This window comes from Corapipo altera, unplaced genomic scaffold (genome assembly GCF_003945725.1).
Source record: "Corapipo altera isolate COAL_440 unplaced genomic scaffold, ASM394572v1 122, whole genome shotgun sequence".
Lineage (NCBI taxonomy): Eukaryota > Metazoa > Chordata > Aves > Passeriformes > Pipridae > Corapipo > Corapipo altera.
Window position 1 is genome coordinate 191,380 of NW_020884961.1, and position 21,192 is coordinate 212,571.

Genomic DNA, 21,192 nt, shown 5'->3' on the forward strand with positions numbered 1-21,192 from the left:
ACAGGTGAGGGAGGGACCTGGGGCAGGTGCAGGATTTACCAGGCACAGGTGAGGAATATGCCTGGCGCAGGTAAGGGGTGTACCTGGGGCAGGTGGCGGACGTACTTGGCACAGGTGAGGGACGGACCTGGCCCAGGTAAGGACGGGATGGGGACAACAGGACTCATCCCGGCCCGGCCGCTCCCCCGCTGTCCCCTCCCTCCCGCAGGTGCTGCCGCTGTTCCGTGACCTCGGTGCCACCGGGGTGCTGATGGAATATGAGGACACTTTTCCGTATACAGGACCGCTGGAGCCGCTGCGGGCACCGCACGCCTACAGGTACAGCCGTGTACCCACAGGTACTGCCACACAGCCGCAGGCACTGCCAGGTACCCACAGGTACCACCTGCCTGGTACCCCCCGGTGCCCTGGGGCACTGACGTGTCTCTCCGCAGCCCCGCGGAGCTCCGGGCTGTGCTGAGCCGGGCGCGGGCGCAGGGCCTGGACGTGGTGCCGCTGGTGCAGAGCTTCGGGCACATGGAGGTGAGCGGGGCAGGGCTGCCATGGGGGAGCAGGGGGTGGTGCTGAGCTGGCACTGCTTGGGGGGCAAGGAGCACAATGGGATCCTGGGGTGCGTTAGGGAGCATTGCCAGCAGGTCAGGGAGTGATCCTGCCCCCTCTGCTCAGCCCTGGGAGGCACATCGGCAGTGCTGTGTGCAGTGCTGGGATCCTCGGGATAAGAGAGACACGGGGCAGCTGGAGCAGGTCCAGGGGAGGCTGCAGAGATGCTGAAGGGATGGAGCATGTCTGTGACAAGGGAAGGCTGAGGGAGCTGGGGCTGTTCAGCCTCCAGAGGAGACACTGAGAGGGGACCTCCCCAGTGTGTGTCAGGGGCTGCAGGGAGGGGGCAGAGGATGGACCAGGCTCTGCTTGGGGGGCCCAGCAATGGGACAAGAGGAACGGGCAGGAAACAATGCCCAGGAAGCTCCACCTGAACATGGGGAAGAACTTCTTCCCTGTGCAGTGACCCAGCACTGAACAGATTGACCAGAGAGGGTGTGGAGTCTCCCTCACTGGAGATATTCAAAAACCATCTGGACACAATCCAGTGCCATGTGCTCTGAGATGACCCTGCTTGAGCAGGGAGGTGGGACCAGATGACCCACTGAACCATGATGTGATTCTGTTTTGGGAAATCTCTGATGTAAATCCCGATGTTCCCGTTGTCCAGCTGTGCCAGCTGCAGGATTTGGCATCAGGGTCACACTGCACCATTTCCTTCACCCAAAGACTCCTCAGCACCATTGGGTCACAGCCGTGTCCCCCCAGCCTGTCCCTGGTGTTCATTCACAGCCACACCCAGTTTTAGCAGGACCTGCTCTCAGAGCCCTGGTGACAGGGGACACTGCTGTCCCCTCGTTCTCTGGCTGCTCCCCAGGCTCTCCTTTCCCTTGCAGTTTGTGCTGAAGCACAGGGAGTTCGCTCATCTGCGGGAGGTGCCGGCGCTGCCCAACGCCCTGAACCCGCACAAGGAGGAGTCTCTGGCGCTGGTCAAGGCCATGATTGACCAGGTCATGGCCCTGCACGAGGGCCTGGAATGGTTCCACATCGGATGTGATGAGGTGGGACTTCTCTTGAGCCTGGAATGTTTTTCCTTTGAGGATGGTAAGGGCTGAGACTCTGTATGGGCCATTCATGATCTTCGTGATTCCCTTCAAACTCAGAATATTCTGTGATTCTGTGACTCTGCATTTCAGTTTGAGTGGGATTTTGGGGACAGAAAACACAACTCAAGCCAGTGTAGAAAAGTCTTTTTGACACTAAATAATTTCAGGAGCATGGGATGTCATTTCTGTTGGTCTGAGTGTAATATCAAAGTATTGAAAGCAGCTTCTTAAATCTAACTCAGCATGAGTATTTAAAGTGAGATTAAAGTGAGATTATCCATTGGAGCTGTTCATTGCAAATGATATGAGTTTTATGTAAGATGTCTCATTGTTCTGGCCAAGTTACTCAAAATAAGCCTTTTTGTGGTGGGAAATGTTTTTTTGGTTTTTTTTGTCTTGGGAGTTTTTATAAAGCAAAATGCTATTTATGTAGAATAAATGTGTTGTGGGTAAAACCTCCTCTAAACCAACAAAGAGTTTAAATGCATATCCAGCTTAACAGGCCTGAATCCACTCTCTGCATGGACCAAGTATGGGGGGCTGCACTTGGACATGCCCCCAAGTTGCTTTTAGACTCATACAGATGATCTCCTTCCCTGAGACAGGAACCTCATTTTATGTAACTCAGGACCTGATGTATTGCCAGATTTGAAGGTAATAAATGTGGTGAGAGCTACTCCCAAGAACAAACCTTCTAAGGGCAAATACAGCATTTAAATATTTTAGTTTCTATAGGAAAATTCCCTTATGTGATGCATGTAGTCATGGCCACAGTCTCCTGAAGACTGATAGAAATGCTTGCAGTGTCTTCAGCACTGAGAGGTGCTTCTGAGTATGTCCCCTCAGGGTGTCCCATCTGGGCAAAAGGTTTGGAATATTGTATGACTTAATGATACTGTGTCAAACTCATTTTCTTTTTCTGTATAAGCAGTCAGGATTCTTTGCCTGATGTTTCAGGTCTACTACCTCGGTGAAGGAGAGGAGTCAAAGCAGTGGCTGCAGCAGCCAGACAACACCCCAGAGAAGCTGTGCTTGGCCCACATAAAGGCAGTTGCCAGTTGTGTGGCCTCATCTTACCCCAGGGTGACTCCCATCGTGTGGGACGACATGCTCAGGGGGATGAGTGAGGAAACACTGGCAGGTGTGTGACCAGGGATGGGCTGAGGCATGTTTTGTGTCATACAAAAAGGTTTATACAACTAGTTAAAACAGATTTGCTGGCACTGAAAATAATGAAAACAAGAAGAGTTGATACATATACATACATATATATATATATATATATATATGTTTGACCAGAGAATAGAAACACTCAGTCCTTGGCTGTCACAGACTTTCTGTGTGACTGTGGGCAAGACTGAACACATACACTTAAACAAAATGCTCATCCTGCAGTGGTTGCCATCAATTCTACTTTCTCAACACATTCAAATAAAACAGCCTGTGGTCCAAGTCCAAATCTCTGTGCCTCTCACCACCTGCTAATGTTTGTTGTTACTCTGTGCAGCACCTGGTCCCAGTGGTGCAAACACACAGAGAAGCTGCAGCCCTGTGAACACCTCTGTGATCATGGTGCACACCATGAGGACTCGGACACTGAATTGTGGGGTAGCTCCAAGACCTTGACATCATGAGTTTGTTTGTTGAAAAATATGAAACCACTGCTAAAATTTGAGTAGTCTGAGCATAGCTGGAGTTCCAGCATTTTCAGAGCTACCTTACACGTGCTACTGCACCAATAATCTGTACTTAGTTCTCACTTTTACCTGGCTGTTTTCCATTACTTAGGAGAGCTCTGTTCCTTCCAGACTCCGGGGTCCCACAGCTGGTGCAGCCCATGATCTGGGACTATGCAGCCGACCTGGACGTGGAAGGCAAAGGTTTGTGCTTCTCTGCTGACCTGTGTAGAAGCAAAGAGCTGTTTAAGCAAAATAGCCAAAGCAAGATTGTGTCATTAAAACATCCCTTAGTTGGACACCAAGCAATTCTATTTTTGTTAAATTGCTTTTTGTTGCTTTAATAACATAAACACAGCTCGTTTGATTTCACATAAGAGTTGCTATTACTAATTTTCTTTTACTATTTTCTCCTATGAAGGACTTGCATTGTCTGCTGCTTAATTCTTTTCAACACTGATAGGGCATTGAGAGGTTTTTCACAAGCACTGTTACATCAACCCTCCTCACACTGAAACCAGTGGGAGCCAATAGCCCTGTATTGAGCAGCTCTGCAAAAGAAGCTTCAAGGCTTCAGACATCTACAGAATTCAAAGGGAAACTCCTAAAGGCTCCAGTCAGGCATTTAACATGCATGAAAATATTTCTTTGTTGGAAAAAGAATAAGCTGACAGATGTTGTGCAGGCTTGTTACATGCCCAGGGTTCTTCTGTAACAATCCAAGGGAATGGAATACAGTTAAGTGGGCACATGAAAACAGGAGGGCAGCCACCAAAAAGGCTCCTCAGAGAAGGTGTCAAATGTCCCATCCTTGGGACCTCAGCAACCTGTTGGAACTGGACCTTGGTTCCTCTTCAGCATTTCAGCCAGGGCTGAAAATGGAGAAGACTCTTGCTGTGAGTGTCCCTGTGTGTCTCATTGCAGTGCAGCTCATAGAGAAGTATCGGAGATGTGGCTTCTCCAAGGTGTGGTTTGCAAGTGCCTTTAAAGGAGCCACAGGAGTGAATCAGTCCCTCACACTTATTGGGCACCACCTGAAGAACCACCTGGAGTGGCTGGAAGTGGCCAGCAGGACCCCCCCTGATGTCCTTGAAGGTATCGCCCTGACCGGCTGGCAGAGGTGAGGAACAGCCTTTGAAATGGTTCCAGGAAGACAAACTTCCACCCCAAAACTCCCTAAGAGGTACAAGGAGGCTGGGGAGTTGGAAGGGAGCTTTGCAACCCTGCAATCCTTCCTGTCAGTCACTGCTGAGCCTCAGAGTTCCACTCAGGTGGTACAGCACTAACCAGCAGGAGCAATTGTTTTGGAGACACCACCACCAGCAGATTGGGTTTGAAAGCTTGAATGTACTTTGTGCCACCTAAACTGCTTCTAGAGAACATAGTTCATGCGTGGTGGATGTATCTGAATGTCTGATCTGAACTCAAACAGAATGAAGTTGCATAAGAGAGAAGAACTTGTTGATGTAAAGAGGGACTAAAAGGTTTTTATGCAAGTCAGGAGGTCTAAGGGAATACCAGAGAGCTGAATTCTAATTTCTCTCTCTGATTTGCCTTGAGAAAGTAAGTTGATTTTTATCTGTTCTTATTAGTAAGACAAAAATACTTTGTGTTTCAGGGATAGAAGGTCCCTTCTCTGAGACAGAAACTGATGTTTCTAAAGCTCTTCAATTTTAATAATTGAAATATTAAAACTTCCCATTTATTTAGTATGTTCTGCCAGTAAAGTGTCTAATTAATGGATTTTTTTTTACCTAGATATGATCACTTCTCTGTTTTGTGTGAGCTTCTCCCAGTGGCAATTCCATCCCTGGCTGTGTGTCTGCAGGCACTAAAGAATGGTACAATGACAACTTTATTCTCTCTCAGCTAATGCCTTGCACAAGAGGGAACTGCCCTTGCCCTAAGGTTGGCACAGGCTTATTATATTTTGAGGTGGTTTGACTATCTGCTCATGGTCTGAATTATGAACAGTAAATTACAGTTTGCTGTATGGCAGCAGAGAAGCCTCTTGGCCTAAGTATTTAAAAATAGCCATTGGATACTCATCATTTATTATGTTCTAACCCACAGATGATGAAAAACTTCATGTTTGCACTAAAAAAATAAATTAAAGAAGCTGAATTGCTTTTTAAACTGATTTGAAACAATACTGACATATAAATTAGATTCATTTAATTTAGATTTAGATCTTGCTTAAGTATAAAAGTTGCATTGACTAATCTATTTTCTTAAAATGGATGTAGGAAGGACACTGCCTGGTAAAATACTTCCTGTAGCTCTGGTTTCTTTACAGGCAGTTGTCAACAGAAAGGGGTTTTTTTTGTCTTGCTGCATTTCTTATTTTCAAAATAAAGCCCCACAGCTTACTGATTTTTAACTCAGGCACTACAAATATTCAGCATCCTGAATGGGAGGCTCAGAGCTGGGAAGTGCTTTACCAGAAAACTGTGTGAAAGACCTTGTGCTCCACTTCCCACCCACAAGTGTTTTTTCCTTCTTCTATTCTCATTTTACCTTTTAAAAAATCTCCATCCAAGCAGAACTGCTGAGCCAGTGCAGAGTGCTCCAGAAAAACCCTCTTGTATGAATATTTTGGTTCCTTAGGCTCCTTTTGCTTATTTTCCACTGTCTTCTGCCAGGTGGCTACTCTGAAAAGGTTAAAGAAAATGTGGAAAAGCTCCTGGGAATGTCTAACCTGGAAATTGATACTTACATGAGGTAAAATTCCAGCTGGAGAATTTGGGTGCTTCTCGTTGTGTGGTAAGTTCAGAAACTAATGGATCCTCTTTGTCCAGCACAAGTCTGGGCACCTTTCCTGGGAGCAACATCCTCACCCTTGTGACACAAGTGAGTTTCTACCTCAAGTCATCAGTGGATGAACTTCTTGAAAGGAACAGGTAATGAGGTTTATGTTGACTCCCTGCCTGGCTGCCCCAGTGTTGGAGCTGTATCACCTCCAAGTGGGGCACAATTCCAGCAAAGTGATTTAAACATCAAGCTCTGCATTTCAGGCATCATTGGCACCTCAGCAGAACATAATATTTAGCTGAAAATCTAAAATATTTCAGCAGAATTCCTAAATACTATGTGCTGCCTTATTTCAAGCATCTGGTTCTGTCCTGAGTTACATTTTACTGCTATTTAAAATGAAATTTTTGAATGGTGCAGTTACAAAAAAAGGAGCTTGAAATGAAACTTAAACTGCAGCAGATGATTGGTTTTTATCATCTGCCAAGAACAGTCTTTTACAAGCTAGTTCCAAAGATATACAGACTTAAATAAACTTACTCCTTAAGCATTATCTCTGTGCAGAAGTTCAGCTAAAGTCTTACCCACCTCCCTGTCACCCCACAAACACAGATGTCACTGCTCTTTCAAACTCTGCTCCTATTAACATCCATTTTCAGGTATGTCACAGGCTGGTTCAGCCCCTACCACAGGAAAAGGAAGATTATTCATCCTATAATAATGCACCTCTTCCAGCCAGATGCAGTCAGGTAACACCTCTTGTTTTGCATCACATGGGAAATAGTCTGTCATATTTTGGGCACTCAATTACAAGTTTTGAGTCCTTGCCTCTTTCTGTAATTATCTCAGAAGCATCAGTGGGAATCAAACAATATCAAGTATTCATAATATGGTTTTAAACAGAAAATGTTGGGGTTGGATTTAGATGATCAAAGTTCCCTTCCCACTCAAACCATTCTATGATTCTAATTTTATGTTCGCCTGCCTTCTGATGAATAAGTTCTTTGAATACAAGTACAAAACTGGTCTCCAAAAACCTCTCCCTTGTCTACTCCTGTGCACCTCACTGCACTGGTTGGCCTTGGTGTAGGATTTCACCATGGACCAGCTTCCAGACAGGGACAGGAATAAATCCAGACCCTTTTCCCAGCTCCCTGTCACCATGTGCTGTTCAGAACTTGTCCTACACATTTTGCCAATTCATGCTGATTTTTTTTTTTGCTGTGATAAGGTGAATATCCAACTGCATCTACTCTTTCTGATAAAACCCAGAATTAAATTCCCAACAAGTCTCACAGCAGGTTTCAGTTACACTTAAAATGTGTATAGTGGTTTTTTGAGCTCACATCTCAGTACTTTAAAAGTCACTGCATGAGAAAAGTGCCAGGATTATTGGTACTTAAACAGAAACAGCATCAACCTTTTGCCATCTGAACAAAATCAAGTCCTTTGGGCTCTTGTAATAGATGCTTCTTTTCCTGTAAAGTCATTTTAAGGACAGCACTCCCTTCCTAAGGCCAGTAAGCCAACCCTCCCCTGAGGCAGAGCTCGCCTGCAAATGTCATTGTTCCTTCCCTCTCATTTCTGCTCAGTCTCCTCTCCAAGTGGAATGCTGTGGTGCAAGACCTCCAAAGAGCCATGGAGCAAGTTTTCCACCAGTGTGCTATAGAGGAGTGGATGGAGGAGAACGTCCACCCCAGCCTACAGAAGCTGCAGCAAGTGGTGGATGATTTAGATGAAGCAATAAAAGCACAAAATTAGGGGCACTTCAATTAGTCTGTCTCATTCCATGGGAAAACAAGGCTAGTGGAAATCAGCAACGAGTCATGGAGCTGGAGTTTGTCATCTGGAGAGCTGAACTGTGATTAAACAACAGTGACCCGAGGGCAAGAAGGAATTTACTGGTGTAATAGACTTCAAGTCTGGTTTAACCTTCCTGTCTTAACACACACTGAGCCTTAATTCACCTGCCCTGTAAGTCAGGTTTGCTGCCCTTGCATAACAGAATGCAGGAGAGAGTCACAACTCTGGAGAAAAACCCAGTTTCTTCCACATTCAGTATTTTTAGCAATAGACTTTCTTACTTAACAATCCCTGGAAAAGTTCTACAAGTTCTACTCCAGTCAGTTCTCAACATTTCCACCCTTTGCAATTTTCATAAAAAGAAATATTTAGGATACTTACACCATGCTTTAGGTCCTTTGTTCTGTCCTGCCACTCCTGTGTGTCAGCTGTGTTGTGTCCTGCCATTCCATCACTAGTCCTTCCACAGCAGGGAGCAGTTCCAGATTTTGGGTTGGATTTTTTCAGTCTTTGAAACACATAAAAGCATGGGGCTTAAATCCTGCTTTGATTAGCCTGAGGTCAGGGATTAACATGAGCCTTTTGCAGAGGTCTGAGCAAGGCCCTGTCAGGTGCTGACAGGTCACAGCAGAGGCACAAAGGGACAGGTGCCATCCCAGGCCAGAGCCAGAGGGAGCTCCAGGAATGGTGACCCTTGGACTTGGAGGGCAAACTGCCAAACAAACACTGGGCTGCTGCACTGGCTGCCAAAGCATCATTTAACCTCAGCTTAGTCCCACAGAAAAGCACCATCCCACTCTCCAAGGTACCTGTTGAGCTCTGCAAAACCTGAAACTGCAGCTTTGTCCCAGTTTGAGGCATGACTTAAAGTTACTGAATATGAGGGAAAAATGCTGGTTTATTCTGCTTTAATTTCAAACTCTTCATATTGTGTGCCAATATATTTTGTGGATGTAACTGGAGCAATAAGATAAACACCACAGTGGAAATCATTCAAAAGTCTGGTAGTTAAATACATCACCATGAATATTCAAAATATTTACTTGTGCTTCACTTATTCCTTTAATTATTTTTTTTTTTGGGAAGCACAGGTATTGAAATTTTCTTGGAACAATCTCTAGATTCAGAAAGTACAAGTACAGCATAAAACAAACTTTAACTTTCTCAATGAGAGCCTCAGTGATTAGGTCCACATGCAGATTTTTATCTAAAAATAAGCACTTGCTATGCAGACCTTAACTAGGAAAGTTACATGCCTTGAACTAAACAAGATCTTAACTTATTTTCCTTGAATAAATCCTTTGATACTCAAACTGTTTGTGGAAATGTGCTTCTTTTTTGTGTGTGTGGCATGTTGGTTTGGTTTAAAGGAGGGAAGATGGAAATATATTCACCAGTGGAGAGCTGGATCCCCATTAACTCCTCCAGCAGGTCCGTGTCAAGTAGTAATTTAGACAGCCATTAATATTTTAATAATTTTAATTAAAAACAATACAAAATACTACAGTGATGCAAAACAAGTTATCAAAGTTGATTTTATCAATGGACTTTTTTTTAAAAAAAGACAGTATAACAAGGCCTTGCTGCAATTCTACTTGCAATTTTACAGTAAAAAAAAAAAGGCAATTTCTAAAGAGTTTCAAGAAGGATTTTTGCCTCAGCAATCTATGACAGTGTCATGACTAGCACTCTTTATTTACTATTAAGCCAGCTGTGTTTTTGGTATCTGTAACTTCATAAATACAGCCCAGGAGTCAGATATCAACCAGACAATTTAAATATTTTGATTTTCTTGCACAATTGATGCTACTTCACTGTGAAATATCCCAATATTGGATTATACCTTACCTAAAGCAGTGTTCTCCCTCTGTACAGCATGCACTCCATGCACTCTGGCTTTTGTCACTACAGCACAGTTGTGGTAAAGGACATGACAGAAAGGGTTGGTTTTATGGGGCAGGGTGTTAAGTCTAACCTAAGCTCTGGTTTTAAATAATTTCTAAGTCTTATAAAGTACAGCTGTCCAGGCACAAGTCAGTAGATGGCCTGATAAGCAAAAAAGACAACTACATCTCCTGTAATACTGTCCCAGGAGTACCTAATTTCCTAACAAAACTAGTCTTTCACATCATTCTTTGAGTCCAAGCCACTTCACACCAGGCACACCTAAGGCTGCATTTACTGGGCCTTTCAAACTGCTGGGCCCAGGAGGAGTGAGGAAAACCATCCAAAAAAGCCTTTGGCAAAATGGTAAGAAGTGGCAAAAGAGGATGAGAGAGGACTAGTCCAAAGAGGGAAGAACAGCACCTGTCCTGAGTTAGCACCTGCTGTCCTCAATAGTTCAAGCTGCACCACATCACTGAGGAGTGCACAGACACTGCCAGAACCAAATCCATGTTTAAGGCCATTTGCAAGTTAAATTTACACACACACAGTTACTGCAAAACATGATAACATGGTGATGTCTTCCAGCTACAAAAGATAAAGTTTTTGAGGACAGGAAGCAAACGTGGACCAAGAGAAACAAGAAGCTCCCAAGTGTATCAGACAGCAGTGCCCAAATACACCAGGCAGAACCCACAGTAAGAGACAATTCCCTCAGTGCTTCCCTTTAGCTCAGACTATGGAATTCAGGTTCCTGTTGGAGCTGTTCTTGTTTGTACAGTGGCAGAGTTGCCCAATGCCAAATGGAAATGACACCCCTCTCAGACACACATGGCAGCTCCAGTGCATGGCAGCTCCATCCCTCTCCTGCCACCACTGCAGGACACTGAGGGGGACACCACACAGCACCTTCAAAGAGGTGATCACTGGACATCAGCCCAAAAGGCAACTTACTCCTCAGGATGTACTTTAAGCCATGTTGTACCTTATTACAGGTCATTCCCCTTTCTGAGGATTCTCAGTTTTCCTTACCTTGTTTCAGTGTTTGTGAGTCATTGCATAGTCCATAAGGACATCCATGACTGACACCAGGATTGCACAGGAAGCTGGATGCACAAGAGCTCAGCAGAAGCAGGACACAGGGTGCAGTGCAGGGTCACACCAGCACACGTACCTCTCAAAAGCTGATTTCAACTGGAAAACTACAGCATGGTTTACATCTTCCATGGAATGTCAGCTCTCATGGGAATACAAAAGAAACCCAGTATAGCTATGACTGAATGCAGGTAGTTTTTCCTGGTTTATCCATGGGCTCAGAATGTAAGTGCAGTGCACACCACGAGTGGCCTCTGCATGTCCCTGACTCAGAGCAGCAGTTACCACAGGCTGTGCCTCCACTGTACCATTAAATACTCTAGGTTATTTCAGTATTTCTTACTGGAAGTCCTGAGAACACTCATCATTCTCACTTTACACTGTCAGGAAAAAAAGAGTTCTCCAAATCCCCAATGTCATTCTCCTCTCTCTAAAACAAGCACCACTTGGGGAATAGATTACAATGGATTTAAATGAGGAACTCTCCAAGGTGTTACACCCTGCAACATTTAAACAGGTTTGATAACTATGCTCAACCTACAGCTGTGCTTCAGAATAAAGGCCAAATTCAGCTAATTGCCTAATTTTCCCACATTCACACACAGCCCCTTCCCAGTTGCAGTGATGGGGGTAGGGACTGAAAACCACGTGATTATGCCACTGACTCAGAGGACTTGACAAACATGTACTGGCAGAGTTCTGCCTTGGTACCTGATGTGATTACAAGGGTCTTTTCCTATTTAAAGGAAACATCTCCCTGCTGCAGGGAGGTTACCTTCACCCTGCCAGCACTGAGCCTTTGCCTCACAGCCACATCCCAGGGCTGAGCAGCTGGAAGGCAAATCCTGGTACAAGCTGGGTTTGGTCAGAGCAGCAGGTGCTCAGCTCCAGGTCTGTGGAACACACAACAGGACAGGGCTTCTGCTGAAAGCTTTTCAGAGCCTTGTCTCTGTAGAGGTAGAGCAACTTGAAACACAAACACAGGCTCTTAAGTCCTAAAGGAACTGCTGCCAGAAGACATTTGCTGCTGGCCAACCAAAAGCAGACAACAGTAACCTTGTACCCTGTTCACATTTCCTAGAAGTAACTGTGTAAGTATTTTCTAATTCAGGTCTTAAGACCATAAGATTCCTAAATAAAACCTAGGGAACTTCAGTACAAGCATGGTGAAGGACCTTTCAGCTCTTTACAATTTTGTTCTTGTACTGACATATTGATGTAGACACGATGGAGTTTTACTTCTAGACAGAATATGTTGAATTAGAGAGGTAGCTTTTACTTCAAAAAATACCTTGAAAAGTTAATATTTAAACTATTTGTGAAATCGTTGGTCAGAACAGAGGACACCACACACCTGGAGTAAAACATGGTACAAGTCAAACATGGAATCTACCCCAGCTATCTTAAAAAAATTATTATTTAGCACTTCGGTATTTCAAGTGAGGAAATACTGAACAACTCTAGGCTACCATGTTGTTTGACATCAGACTTTTCCCTACCCAAAGTAACAGATGTCCTTCCTTCCTTTCTAAACACACAGTTAAAATAGTAAACATTGAGGTCTAGGAAAAAGTTATTCTGTCCTGGGGCAGTCTGTGCCCAGCAGTGAAGCAGAACAGGGTTAATCTAGAACATCCCAAAGACACTGAATCATCAGCATGATCATTCTTCCCTTTGCTATTCATGGCTCCTCAGCCAGGCCAAGGGAAGTTAAAACCATGTCACAGGTTAAACAACCTGGTGTTCTGAATTCCAAGACAGGTACTCAGACTTAAATTTCCATGGGTATCTAATGGCAAGTCAGTAGTAGAGAATATAAAAGTGCCACTACTCTGCATCACCTAATTGCATATATTAAGCTGCTTAAAACGGATTTAGCAATATATTCAGTCATAACATTTCAAGACAAACCTCAAAATGTTGTGTCAGGAGTTACAAATTCAACTCTTCTACACCTCATATACTGTACCTGCAGCAGATGTTTGCAGTGAGAGGCTGTTTACATCTGCATCTCCACTTCACTAATGGGAAAGCAATTCTTTCATACCAATCCATCAATAAATAATTATTCCTAGACAAGTTTGGTGAGCTGACAAAGTTCAAAAGCCAGCAGTGTCCACATGCAGGAATTAAGGCAGAAGAGCAAATGAAATAGAATTTGCTTTGGACTCAACAACAGCAATTCTTGGAACGTGGGTCTCGAAGCAGTTTAGCACTAAATGAGGTGCATTAAGACAGATTCCTCTCATTGTAAATTGTAGAGAAATGCCCAGACCAAGGTTGTGAGGGATTTCTTTTTCTGAAGACCAACTGGAGTGTTTTCCAAATGTGTGAGAGCCTCTGCTTGCTTCAGCTCATGATGACTATTAGTATTTATCCTGTGGTTCATCTGCATCACTCGCCTCTGTTTCGCTGCTCTGAGAGAAATCTTGGGGGCTTTCTACTCTGTGCAGCTCCAGAAAACTAGTAATGAGTTTGGCAACTGCTTCCACATCACTGTGGAAAAGAAGAAACAATGGAAGAGTTAGTGGAACTGTGGTGCTGACAAGAACAAGCACATTAAATCTTGGGAATAACTGCTTGGAGGGACTACTCTGTATGACATATAGATCAGGACTGACAGCATCCCACACCAAGCCATTAGTTCCACATCAGAACAAATCAATCCTTTCCCCAGTTCCTGCTGCAAGGGTCCTCATTATCAATGCTTAAAACAAATCCCCTGTTATCTAATACACTGAATGTTTGCAAAACAGAATTAATCCCCTGTGCCATTGCACAGCTGAGGACGGTAACTCCAGCAGACATGCAGCACTAAAGGGATCTTAGATATCTAAATATGATCCTGATAGATGGTGTTAGCCAAACATCTACAACTGAAAACCTTTAAGGTTTAAAAGGTTTCCAAACTGAGTAACACGAGGTCATACCAGCGAGTCTGAAAACTGAGCTTAGTCTCAATAATCAGCACTTATTGACCCATGTGATTGGTATTTCCCACCTTACTCATTCTAATTTAACAAGTCCCCACTGCACCTTCTGCAGCCCAGCACTGCACTCTGGGTCAGGGGGTGTGAGAATCCAGTGACAAAGCGCAGCACCACCAGGTGACCCTTCCCAAAGTACCGCACGGTCTCCTCCTCCACGTTCACGTCCCGGATCTCGCTCAGCAGAGCCACCACTGCAAACACACGTGGAGAACAGGGCAGTCTGTCAGCATTGATGGAAACCCTCAGCACTGAGGGACCTGGGGGACAGGGGCTCTGCTCCTGGGCACCGCTGCTGTGACCCCACCCACCCGGGGCAGTCCTGCATCAGCAAACAGCTGCTGAGCCCTTCAGGCAAAATAAACAGAACAGGGTGTGAGTGCAGCACATCTCAGCTGGTACAGCCCTGAGGAACAACATCTACAGCCCACCAGGGACTGGGGACCAGGCATTTGTTAGCTGGGTTTCCCACTTTAATGACAGTTGTAACTATTTTTCTGTACAGAGCAGGTAAACAGGTATGGAGTGTACTGAGACTGAACAAATACTGAAATATTTAACTGCTCAGAGCACCTGCATCCCCATGTTCATGGAACCCAAGAGAAAGATTTATATTACCAAATATTACAAAATAACCTCTCAGCTCCCCAGTGTATATACACACACACTAAAGAGAAGTTCAGAAACATTAAACATCCTTCTCTCCACATCTCTTCCACCTCCAAAATGAATGGGTTAAAAACCAGTTCAGCTTAAGGACATTCCAAATGTTGCCAGTTTTCTAAGCACATTGAGAGTTGCTTTGAATAAAAGCTCTGACATGGAAGAGGATCCTACTTTAGTTTGCAACAGAACTCCTGATACACTGCAGGTTCTGTTAATCCAACAGGAAGCCCAAAAGACATCAGGTACTACATTAAACTGAGCCCACTGAACACGCTGCTTTAATTGTACATTATAAACCTGCAGGATGCAACATTTCTGCTTGCACAGATCTAAATGTTTGCCTGCTACCAAAAGCAGATTAAATTACAGAATCTCAAGTCCTGGATGCAAAATTTCAGTTATTTCACCAGTCCCACCTGCCAAGCAGGGGAGCCAAGGGAAAGGTCGACCTGCACATCACATCCCAAAGGAATGGCTAAGATTTCTCTGGAAAACAATGTGCAAGCCCAGCTACCTTGGATTAAATAATTAACAAGATGCATTCAGCACATGCAAAAAGCATTTGGGCCCTGAGAGGCAGATTGTTACATCTGCTGCTTGGGAACAAAGTAGATCTGGCAAGAGATGCAACTTAATTTGAGTACAGAACTCCTGAGAACCCATTAAATGGGCACACATCCATTTCTTCTGCTGCTCACATCTTCTACCAGCTGCTGCTTTCTCACCTTGTTCATGGCCTCCTTTGGACAAGGTCAGTATTTTTTTGTACAGATTGAATGTTTTTAGGCAGACTGTTCCCTTGTTCTTATCAAATACAGCTTCCTGTAGAATCAAAAAAGAAAATCAAAATTTTCTTAAACACACCATCAATAGCTATGCTTCAAAGTAAAATAAAAATAGTTCTGTGGGAAAATAACTTGGTAACACAGAAAAATACATTGCTAGTTTAGAGACATTCCTTTATTATTAGACTGAAAATCACAATCTTGCTTTTGGTTTTAACAGACTTTACCACATCTCCTGTGTTACTTCTAGGAGGGAGTTAAAACTGGGTTCTTTGCCCCTCTTGCCACATTCCTTGTGTCATAAAAACTTTGCCTGGAATCAAATGTGAACACTAACTTGTAACTCCTGTAATTTTCTCTTCTGGTGTCTGCACTTGGCATTCCAGTGCTGTGCTCTCTCCAGGCTTACACCAGATCCCAAATACCCCTGACAGTCCATGAAAAGAGGATGTCTCGTGTGTGAGTTGCACATTCTAATACAACTCAGCTCAGCAGGTGACAATCCTGTATTATGGCTTATTGCTCTCAGTTCTACTCCCAACAAATCAACATCCACAGGATTATAAACCAGCTTACACCATTCCTGTCCCAGAGGAAAACAGTTGAGCATCCTGGAAGGTCAGAGCTCCCCTATTTAATGTTCTGTCATTAGTTGGAAGGGCAAATACAAAATCATGTTGTGGCAGCTGAATGGGAGTCATTCACCCTCTTGTATATAAGACAAGGCCACAAAATATTTTGGTGCAAGTCTCCCCTTAAAAATACCCATGTTTAGCTTCATGTTTTCATGTTTAAATAGCCAAAGAATTATTGCCCTAATTCTAGTTCCAGTATAGCAACCCCAGAGGGTTTTCCCAAAACCAAAGGCATAACTGGTCTGTTTGGACTGAGCAAGTGTGTGGGGCTGCTGGAACCAGCATCTGCCAACTGCTTCTCACTCACACCACCTCATTTCCTGAGTTCAGCATCTTACCTCCCACTGCTCCAGGTTCTGTGCTGCCACAAAGAAGCACCCAGCCATATAGAAGAGCTTCCATGCCAAGCTGTCTGAACAATGCAAAAAATACACAAATTTAGCTTTTTTTCCCCCTTCTTTGTTATTCAGACAGTTCTAAAAGCAGCATGCTCCCTTTAAAGGCAATAAAAGGAAAAAAAGGGTTCTCAGATGGAACATTTTTGCCTTTAGTTGTACTACAAGCTGTTTTACAGCTCTCAGGATGAAAATAGAGAAATTCTTCACATTTTTTCAGAGACTTCATTCACACTGGGCTTCAAACCACATAGAATTATAAGCATATGTTATTACTGACAAGGTTGTAACATTGCATCTTTCTCTTCTCTAAAAGCAAAGGCATCTTAAAAGGCATCCACAAAACTGCCAACCCGCTGTCAACCCCCAAATATTTGTGCTGCAGAGGACAAGGGTAAGGGACAATGAAAATTCACGGAAGCAAACATGTTTCTGCATAAAAGGAAGCAGTTGGCCCTCCTGACAAACAAACATTTGCATTTTACGTCCTGGAAATGTTTACATACAGCAGCCTGAGCAATTTGCTTACTCAGGTTTTTAGAGTAGAACTGTGCTCAGGATTGTTTCACAAAACTTTGTTGCAATGTCTTAAAATAAACAAGGCTGGTTTAGCTGGTGGCTTAAGCAGCTTTCACTGTATTTTGCTCTTTCATTAACAATACATGGATTACATTGGCAGCATATTCCTACACACCATTAAGTTTTAAAATTGGATGTTAACAGGATGCAGCAGGAGAATGACAGGGCAGCTTCCAGGATAAATCCCAGAGATGGAAGGAGAGCTGGCATTTGGTGCAGTCTGCTCTACTGCAGAGGGGGAAGCAGCAGGAGCTGTCTGATCTCTGAAGGTGTCTGAGTAATCTCTGCCAGTGATGATCTGACAGTTTCCAGAGAAACAGAGCACTTCAGTCAAAGGCAAAGGAATCATTTCATTATGGGGGCAAATAATCACTCTGTGTCTTCCCAGGAGAGCTGTGAGGACCAGCTAATCACATTTACAAATCACACACAGGACTAAATAGCATTATTAAAAATACTCTTGCAAATGGAAAGGGAGGCTGAGTAAGAAATAGAGCATTAAAGCAAAGTAAGTCATACAGGCAACAATTATTATTGGGTTTAATATTCGTGTCACAAAGTGGAACAGGTACCTCCACTGCCTGTGTAAGGCCTGACAGAAGCTGCACTGACAGAAGCTGCACAGGAGTCATCAGCATGAAAAACAGATTAACAGGAAAGAAACAATCCTCAAAAAAAAATGATAGGCCATTACCTGCACTGTAATAAGCAGCAGCCAGACCTATGGAGGCTATGCCTAGGAGGAAAGAGGGGAGAATTAGAACAACAAAAAAATCTAAAATTCCCTGATGAAAAACATCACTTTTCAAAAAAAGGACAAATGTGATTGCAACATGAATCACTGTGTGAAAGTCAGTTATTTTTTTTCTCCAAACCCAGAATAAAAAATCTTGCATTCTGCAAAGGCACTAAAAGCGCATGGGCCGAGGTCAGAAATAAAAATGCTGTGACACAACTGGGAACAGAACCTCAGAGGGACTCAGTGTAACCATTACACCACACTTCCTCTCAGCACAGCACAACTTGGAGCCTGCTGACACAAACACTGCAACCGTTATTTGTCCCTTTAAGTGCCCCGTGGAGCCAAAAGAAAACTTCTGCAATGAAGTTGTGTCAGAAGCTGCCAGCTCCTTTCTCCCAGGGAGGGGGAAGCAGCTGAAGAGTCCCTCGTGCCCCAGAGGCTGCAACTGCAAAGATCTTGGCTCAACATCACTGAAAGCAATGACAACCTCGTGGTGTCACTCAGCTGGAAAGCAGGATATGTCACATTTTCCCCACCAGCTCTCTCAGTACAGCCCTAAGTAGTTTATTTTTTCTGTATATTAGTGTTTATAAAGATGCCTTTCAGAACATCCTGTATGACTTCCCATTTCATACACAGCAGTGTTAAGAGTTCACCACCAACCACACACGAGATCCAACCCCAGCACGGCCACACTGCAGTTTTCCATTTCTGAAAACATATGTTTTTCAACCTAAGGATGCAGCCCCTTCAGAAGCTTCCCATTTATATGCCTATATGGCATCTGATTTTCTGTTCTTGCTCTTTCAGGACTCCCTTGAAATTCTGTTCAGGAGCTCCTGAGGTTCTGCAGATGACAGGCTGAAAAACGAGCAGTGTCACAGTGAAACCACCACGCTGAGGAGGAGACTTCAGACTCGTTTAGTGGCTGTGCTAAAGGAAGAGTTCAAAGCATGATCATTCCTCTTCTTGAAAGAAGAATGCCTGGAAGACAGGCACCTCTTGTTAGGGGCTCTTTCAGGAATTTACTCTATGACCCTCTTCCCTTAAAGCAAGCTCTGAGACAAACAGAGGAACACTGTGGTCTTACCAACACAGAGGGACCAGGACCGGATGCCAGGTGACCTCTTCAGATGAAGGAGGGAACTCGTGCGGTTTTCAACCAACATGTACATCTTCAAAAACTCCCAACAGCCCAGTGTGACTCATGAAACCTCACTGCACAAAACAAACAAACAAACAAACAAAAAAGTAAGAACTTTAAATCATTGAAGACTCCACTCCTCTCCCCTCCTAGCACTTTTTCAGGATTTATCAAGTCCTAATCTAGATTATATAAGATGTCCAGGGTAAGAACACAGTGTTTTTGCACAGGAAGAGCAACGTGGATACTTAAAACAACCACAAAGAAAAACTGTTACTTGGAGAGTTGCATAACATCAACAGGAATCTGAACTCTTGGAGAAGCTTCTCATTTTGAGTGAAAGAGTCTCTTCCTTTCTATCACAACCAGATTCCAGAAGAAAAGTGTGGAAAACAAGAACCAGGAACAACGTTGTTCCTAATTCATGCAGCCCTTAAACAAATAAAACAAGAGCAATGGACAGCATTTTTCCTGTCAGCTGAAAGGGCTGTGTGAAGGACTAGTCTGGGAGCTGGGGCAGCTCAGTGCTGCCTCCTGCACCTCTGACATCGGGTCTCTCAGCCCTGATGACACAGCAGGAAGGGGTTACAGCCACAGCCAGGCAGTGCCAGTGTCCCATAATGCCACAGATGGCATTCCCATCTTCTAATCCAACTGAAGAATACAAGCAGGAGCTTCCAACAACAAGTGTGTTTGTCTTTCCTCAACAAGACCTTGCCTTCAGCCTAGGCAGACACTAATAGCAGAGATTAAAAAGGTGGGTATTAATAAAAACCAGTAAGAGCTGGGCAATCCCATGCAGCATTTTCAGTAAGTTTTTGCTCTTTACAAAATAAAATCAGGGAGTCATTTAGGTTGGAAAAGACCTTTAAGATCATGATGACCAATCATTAAGACAGCACTGCCCAGTCCACCACCAAACCATGTCCCTAAGCACCATGCCCACCAGGGATGGTGACTCCAGCACTTCCCTGGGCAGCCTGTCCCACAGAACCAGTTCCAGGAGGTTGGCACTGAGCTGCCCTTAGCTGCCCAGGATAACATGTTTCCAGAAGAATGCCAGCATTCATCAGGTTTTGAATAACCATGAAAAACATGTAGAGAGCAGGCCCAAGCACATCCAGGTTCTTACAAAAGAAAAGTATGTGATTTTCAGTCCTTTAGTTATCCTGGCTGTCCTTGGATGCAACATGACACTCCTGCAATTCTCTGCTACTTTGGATACAAAGCTCCAGGGGAGCGGGTTTAGCCAAGCCCTTTCAGTTAAACAAAAAGCACCTATGACTTTTGATTTTAATCTCTTAGCAACACATCTAAGAGCATCTGAAACCGAAAGAGCCAAACCCACTTATGCATAAGACACGCTCCATCTCCTCCGGATGTCAAGCATTAAATTTTAATTTTCAAATGACTCCTGTGAGTTGCTCTCAATGTACCGGAAAATATCTCTGCACTTACAGAGCCTTCTCCTGCCTGCAACCTAAAAGATATCTAAAGGTTATCAAATGCACAGAGATCACTGCAGAAATCTGGGTGTATTTCACAAATATGACACCCTACTTATAATTCACACAACTATGAGTTAAATGTGTTAATGCAAACTTTGGTCTCTCCCCCCATATTCACTAAGCGAAGTCATTAACCATTAATCACATTCATTAACCACGCAAATGAGTCTTGGCTTAATGTCGGACACTCAACATCAATGGAATTGTCTCTCAGAGGTTGCTGTTTGCAAGAGAGGGGCCTTGTGGGATAAAAAGCACCAAAGCAGCTTCTTAAATTTACATTTAATAAATAAATCATAAACGTGGCTTTAAGCGAATACAAAAGTTTAACTAGGAAAATTTTACGATTACAGACAAAGAGGTCGTTTTGGGCTGCTGTTTCAATTCAATTTCAAACCCTCAACTTTGCTTGAATTTGTTGGGTTTGCCATTAAACCGATCTCCAGCACCAAAATAAACATTCATATGCTTCCTCCAAGCCCCCGGCTGAGGGCGAGCCAGTAAAAGCCATTGAAAGGAGCATCTTGAAACCTTCACCGCCAATATCCATCAGGTCAGGGCCACACATCAGGCGAATTTTCTTTACAGAGCGCATTTTTTCTTTACCTCCCACTCCTGCACCTGCTCCCCCCACCCACAGCGTGGGGGCGGCACGGGGGACCCTCCCCACACAGGGAGCAGCGCTGCCCAAATCCACCCAACGCGCGGGTTTTATTTCCCCACGCACCCCGAACCGAGGCCCCCTTCCCCCTGCCCTCACCCCCGACCCCGCGGTACCTGCCCGGCTCCGGCCGCGCTCTGAGGGACCCGCAGCCTCCGCGACTCCCGCGCCCTCGCACAGAACCCGCCTCAGGGAGGGCCGGACGCGCCCGCCGCCATTTTGGGTGAGGGCAAAG

General features: G+C 44.3%; 2 protein-coding genes across 9 annotated transcripts in view; one reads left to right on the plus strand and one right to left on the minus strand.

Moving 5' to 3' along the window:
• Window positions 1–7,987, plus strand: part of HEXD (hexosaminidase D) — an 8,160-nt gene extending 173 nt beyond the window's left edge. Inside the window, exons 2-13 of one of the 4 annotated variants that reach the window (XM_027664077.1) lie at window positions 5–70; window positions 209–318; window positions 435–522; window positions 1,437–1,601; window positions 2,604–2,787; window positions 3,455–3,526; window positions 4,247–4,442; window positions 5,081–5,163; window positions 5,965–6,043; window positions 6,121–6,222; window positions 6,733–6,822; window positions 7,666–7,987. In XM_027664077.1, the coding sequence (XP_027519878.1) occupies window positions 251–318; window positions 435–522; window positions 1,437–1,601; window positions 2,604–2,787; window positions 3,455–3,526; window positions 4,247–4,442; window positions 5,081–5,163; window positions 5,965–6,043; window positions 6,121–6,222; window positions 6,733–6,822; window positions 7,666–7,834 (1,296 nt within the window). In that variant the 5' untranslated portion in view covers window positions 5–70; window positions 209–250 and the 3' untranslated portion in view covers window positions 7,835–7,987. Of the gene's footprint in view, window positions 1–4; window positions 71–208; window positions 339–434; window positions 523–1,436; window positions 1,602–2,603; window positions 2,788–3,454; window positions 3,527–4,246; window positions 4,443–5,080; window positions 5,164–5,964; window positions 6,044–6,120; window positions 6,223–6,732; window positions 6,823–7,665 lie in introns of those variants that run through there. The other 3 variants (XM_027664078.1, XM_027664076.1, XM_027664079.1) reach the window with 3 other exon arrangements.
• Window positions 7,632–21,186, minus strand: LOC113956980 (cytochrome b-245 chaperone 1). Of its 5 annotated transcripts, none has more exons than XR_003531027.1 (9): window positions 21,074–21,186; window positions 18,735–18,862; window positions 17,597–17,638; window positions 16,267–16,340; window positions 15,234–15,330; window positions 13,892–14,036; window positions 13,258–13,351; window positions 8,258–8,384; window positions 7,632–7,736 (listed from the first exon to the last, which is right to left on the minus strand). XR_003531027.1 is itself a non-coding variant. In XM_027664080.1 (8 exons), exons 2-8 carry the CDS (start codon window positions 18,817–18,819, stop codon window positions 8,331–8,333), a joined length of 591 nt encoding a protein of 196 aa, XP_027519881.1. In that variant the 5' UTR covers window positions 18,820–18,862; window positions 21,074–21,186; the 3' UTR covers window positions 8,132–8,330. The 5 variants fall into 5 exon arrangements, 1 of the variants encoding a protein (XP_027519881.1); XR_003531025.1 differs by having other exon boundaries at window positions 7,715–7,783; XR_003531026.1 differs by lacking the exon at window positions 21,074–21,186 and adding an exon at window positions 21,057–21,073 and having other exon boundaries at window positions 7,715–7,783.
• Window positions 21,187–21,192: the final 6 nt, after the last annotated feature.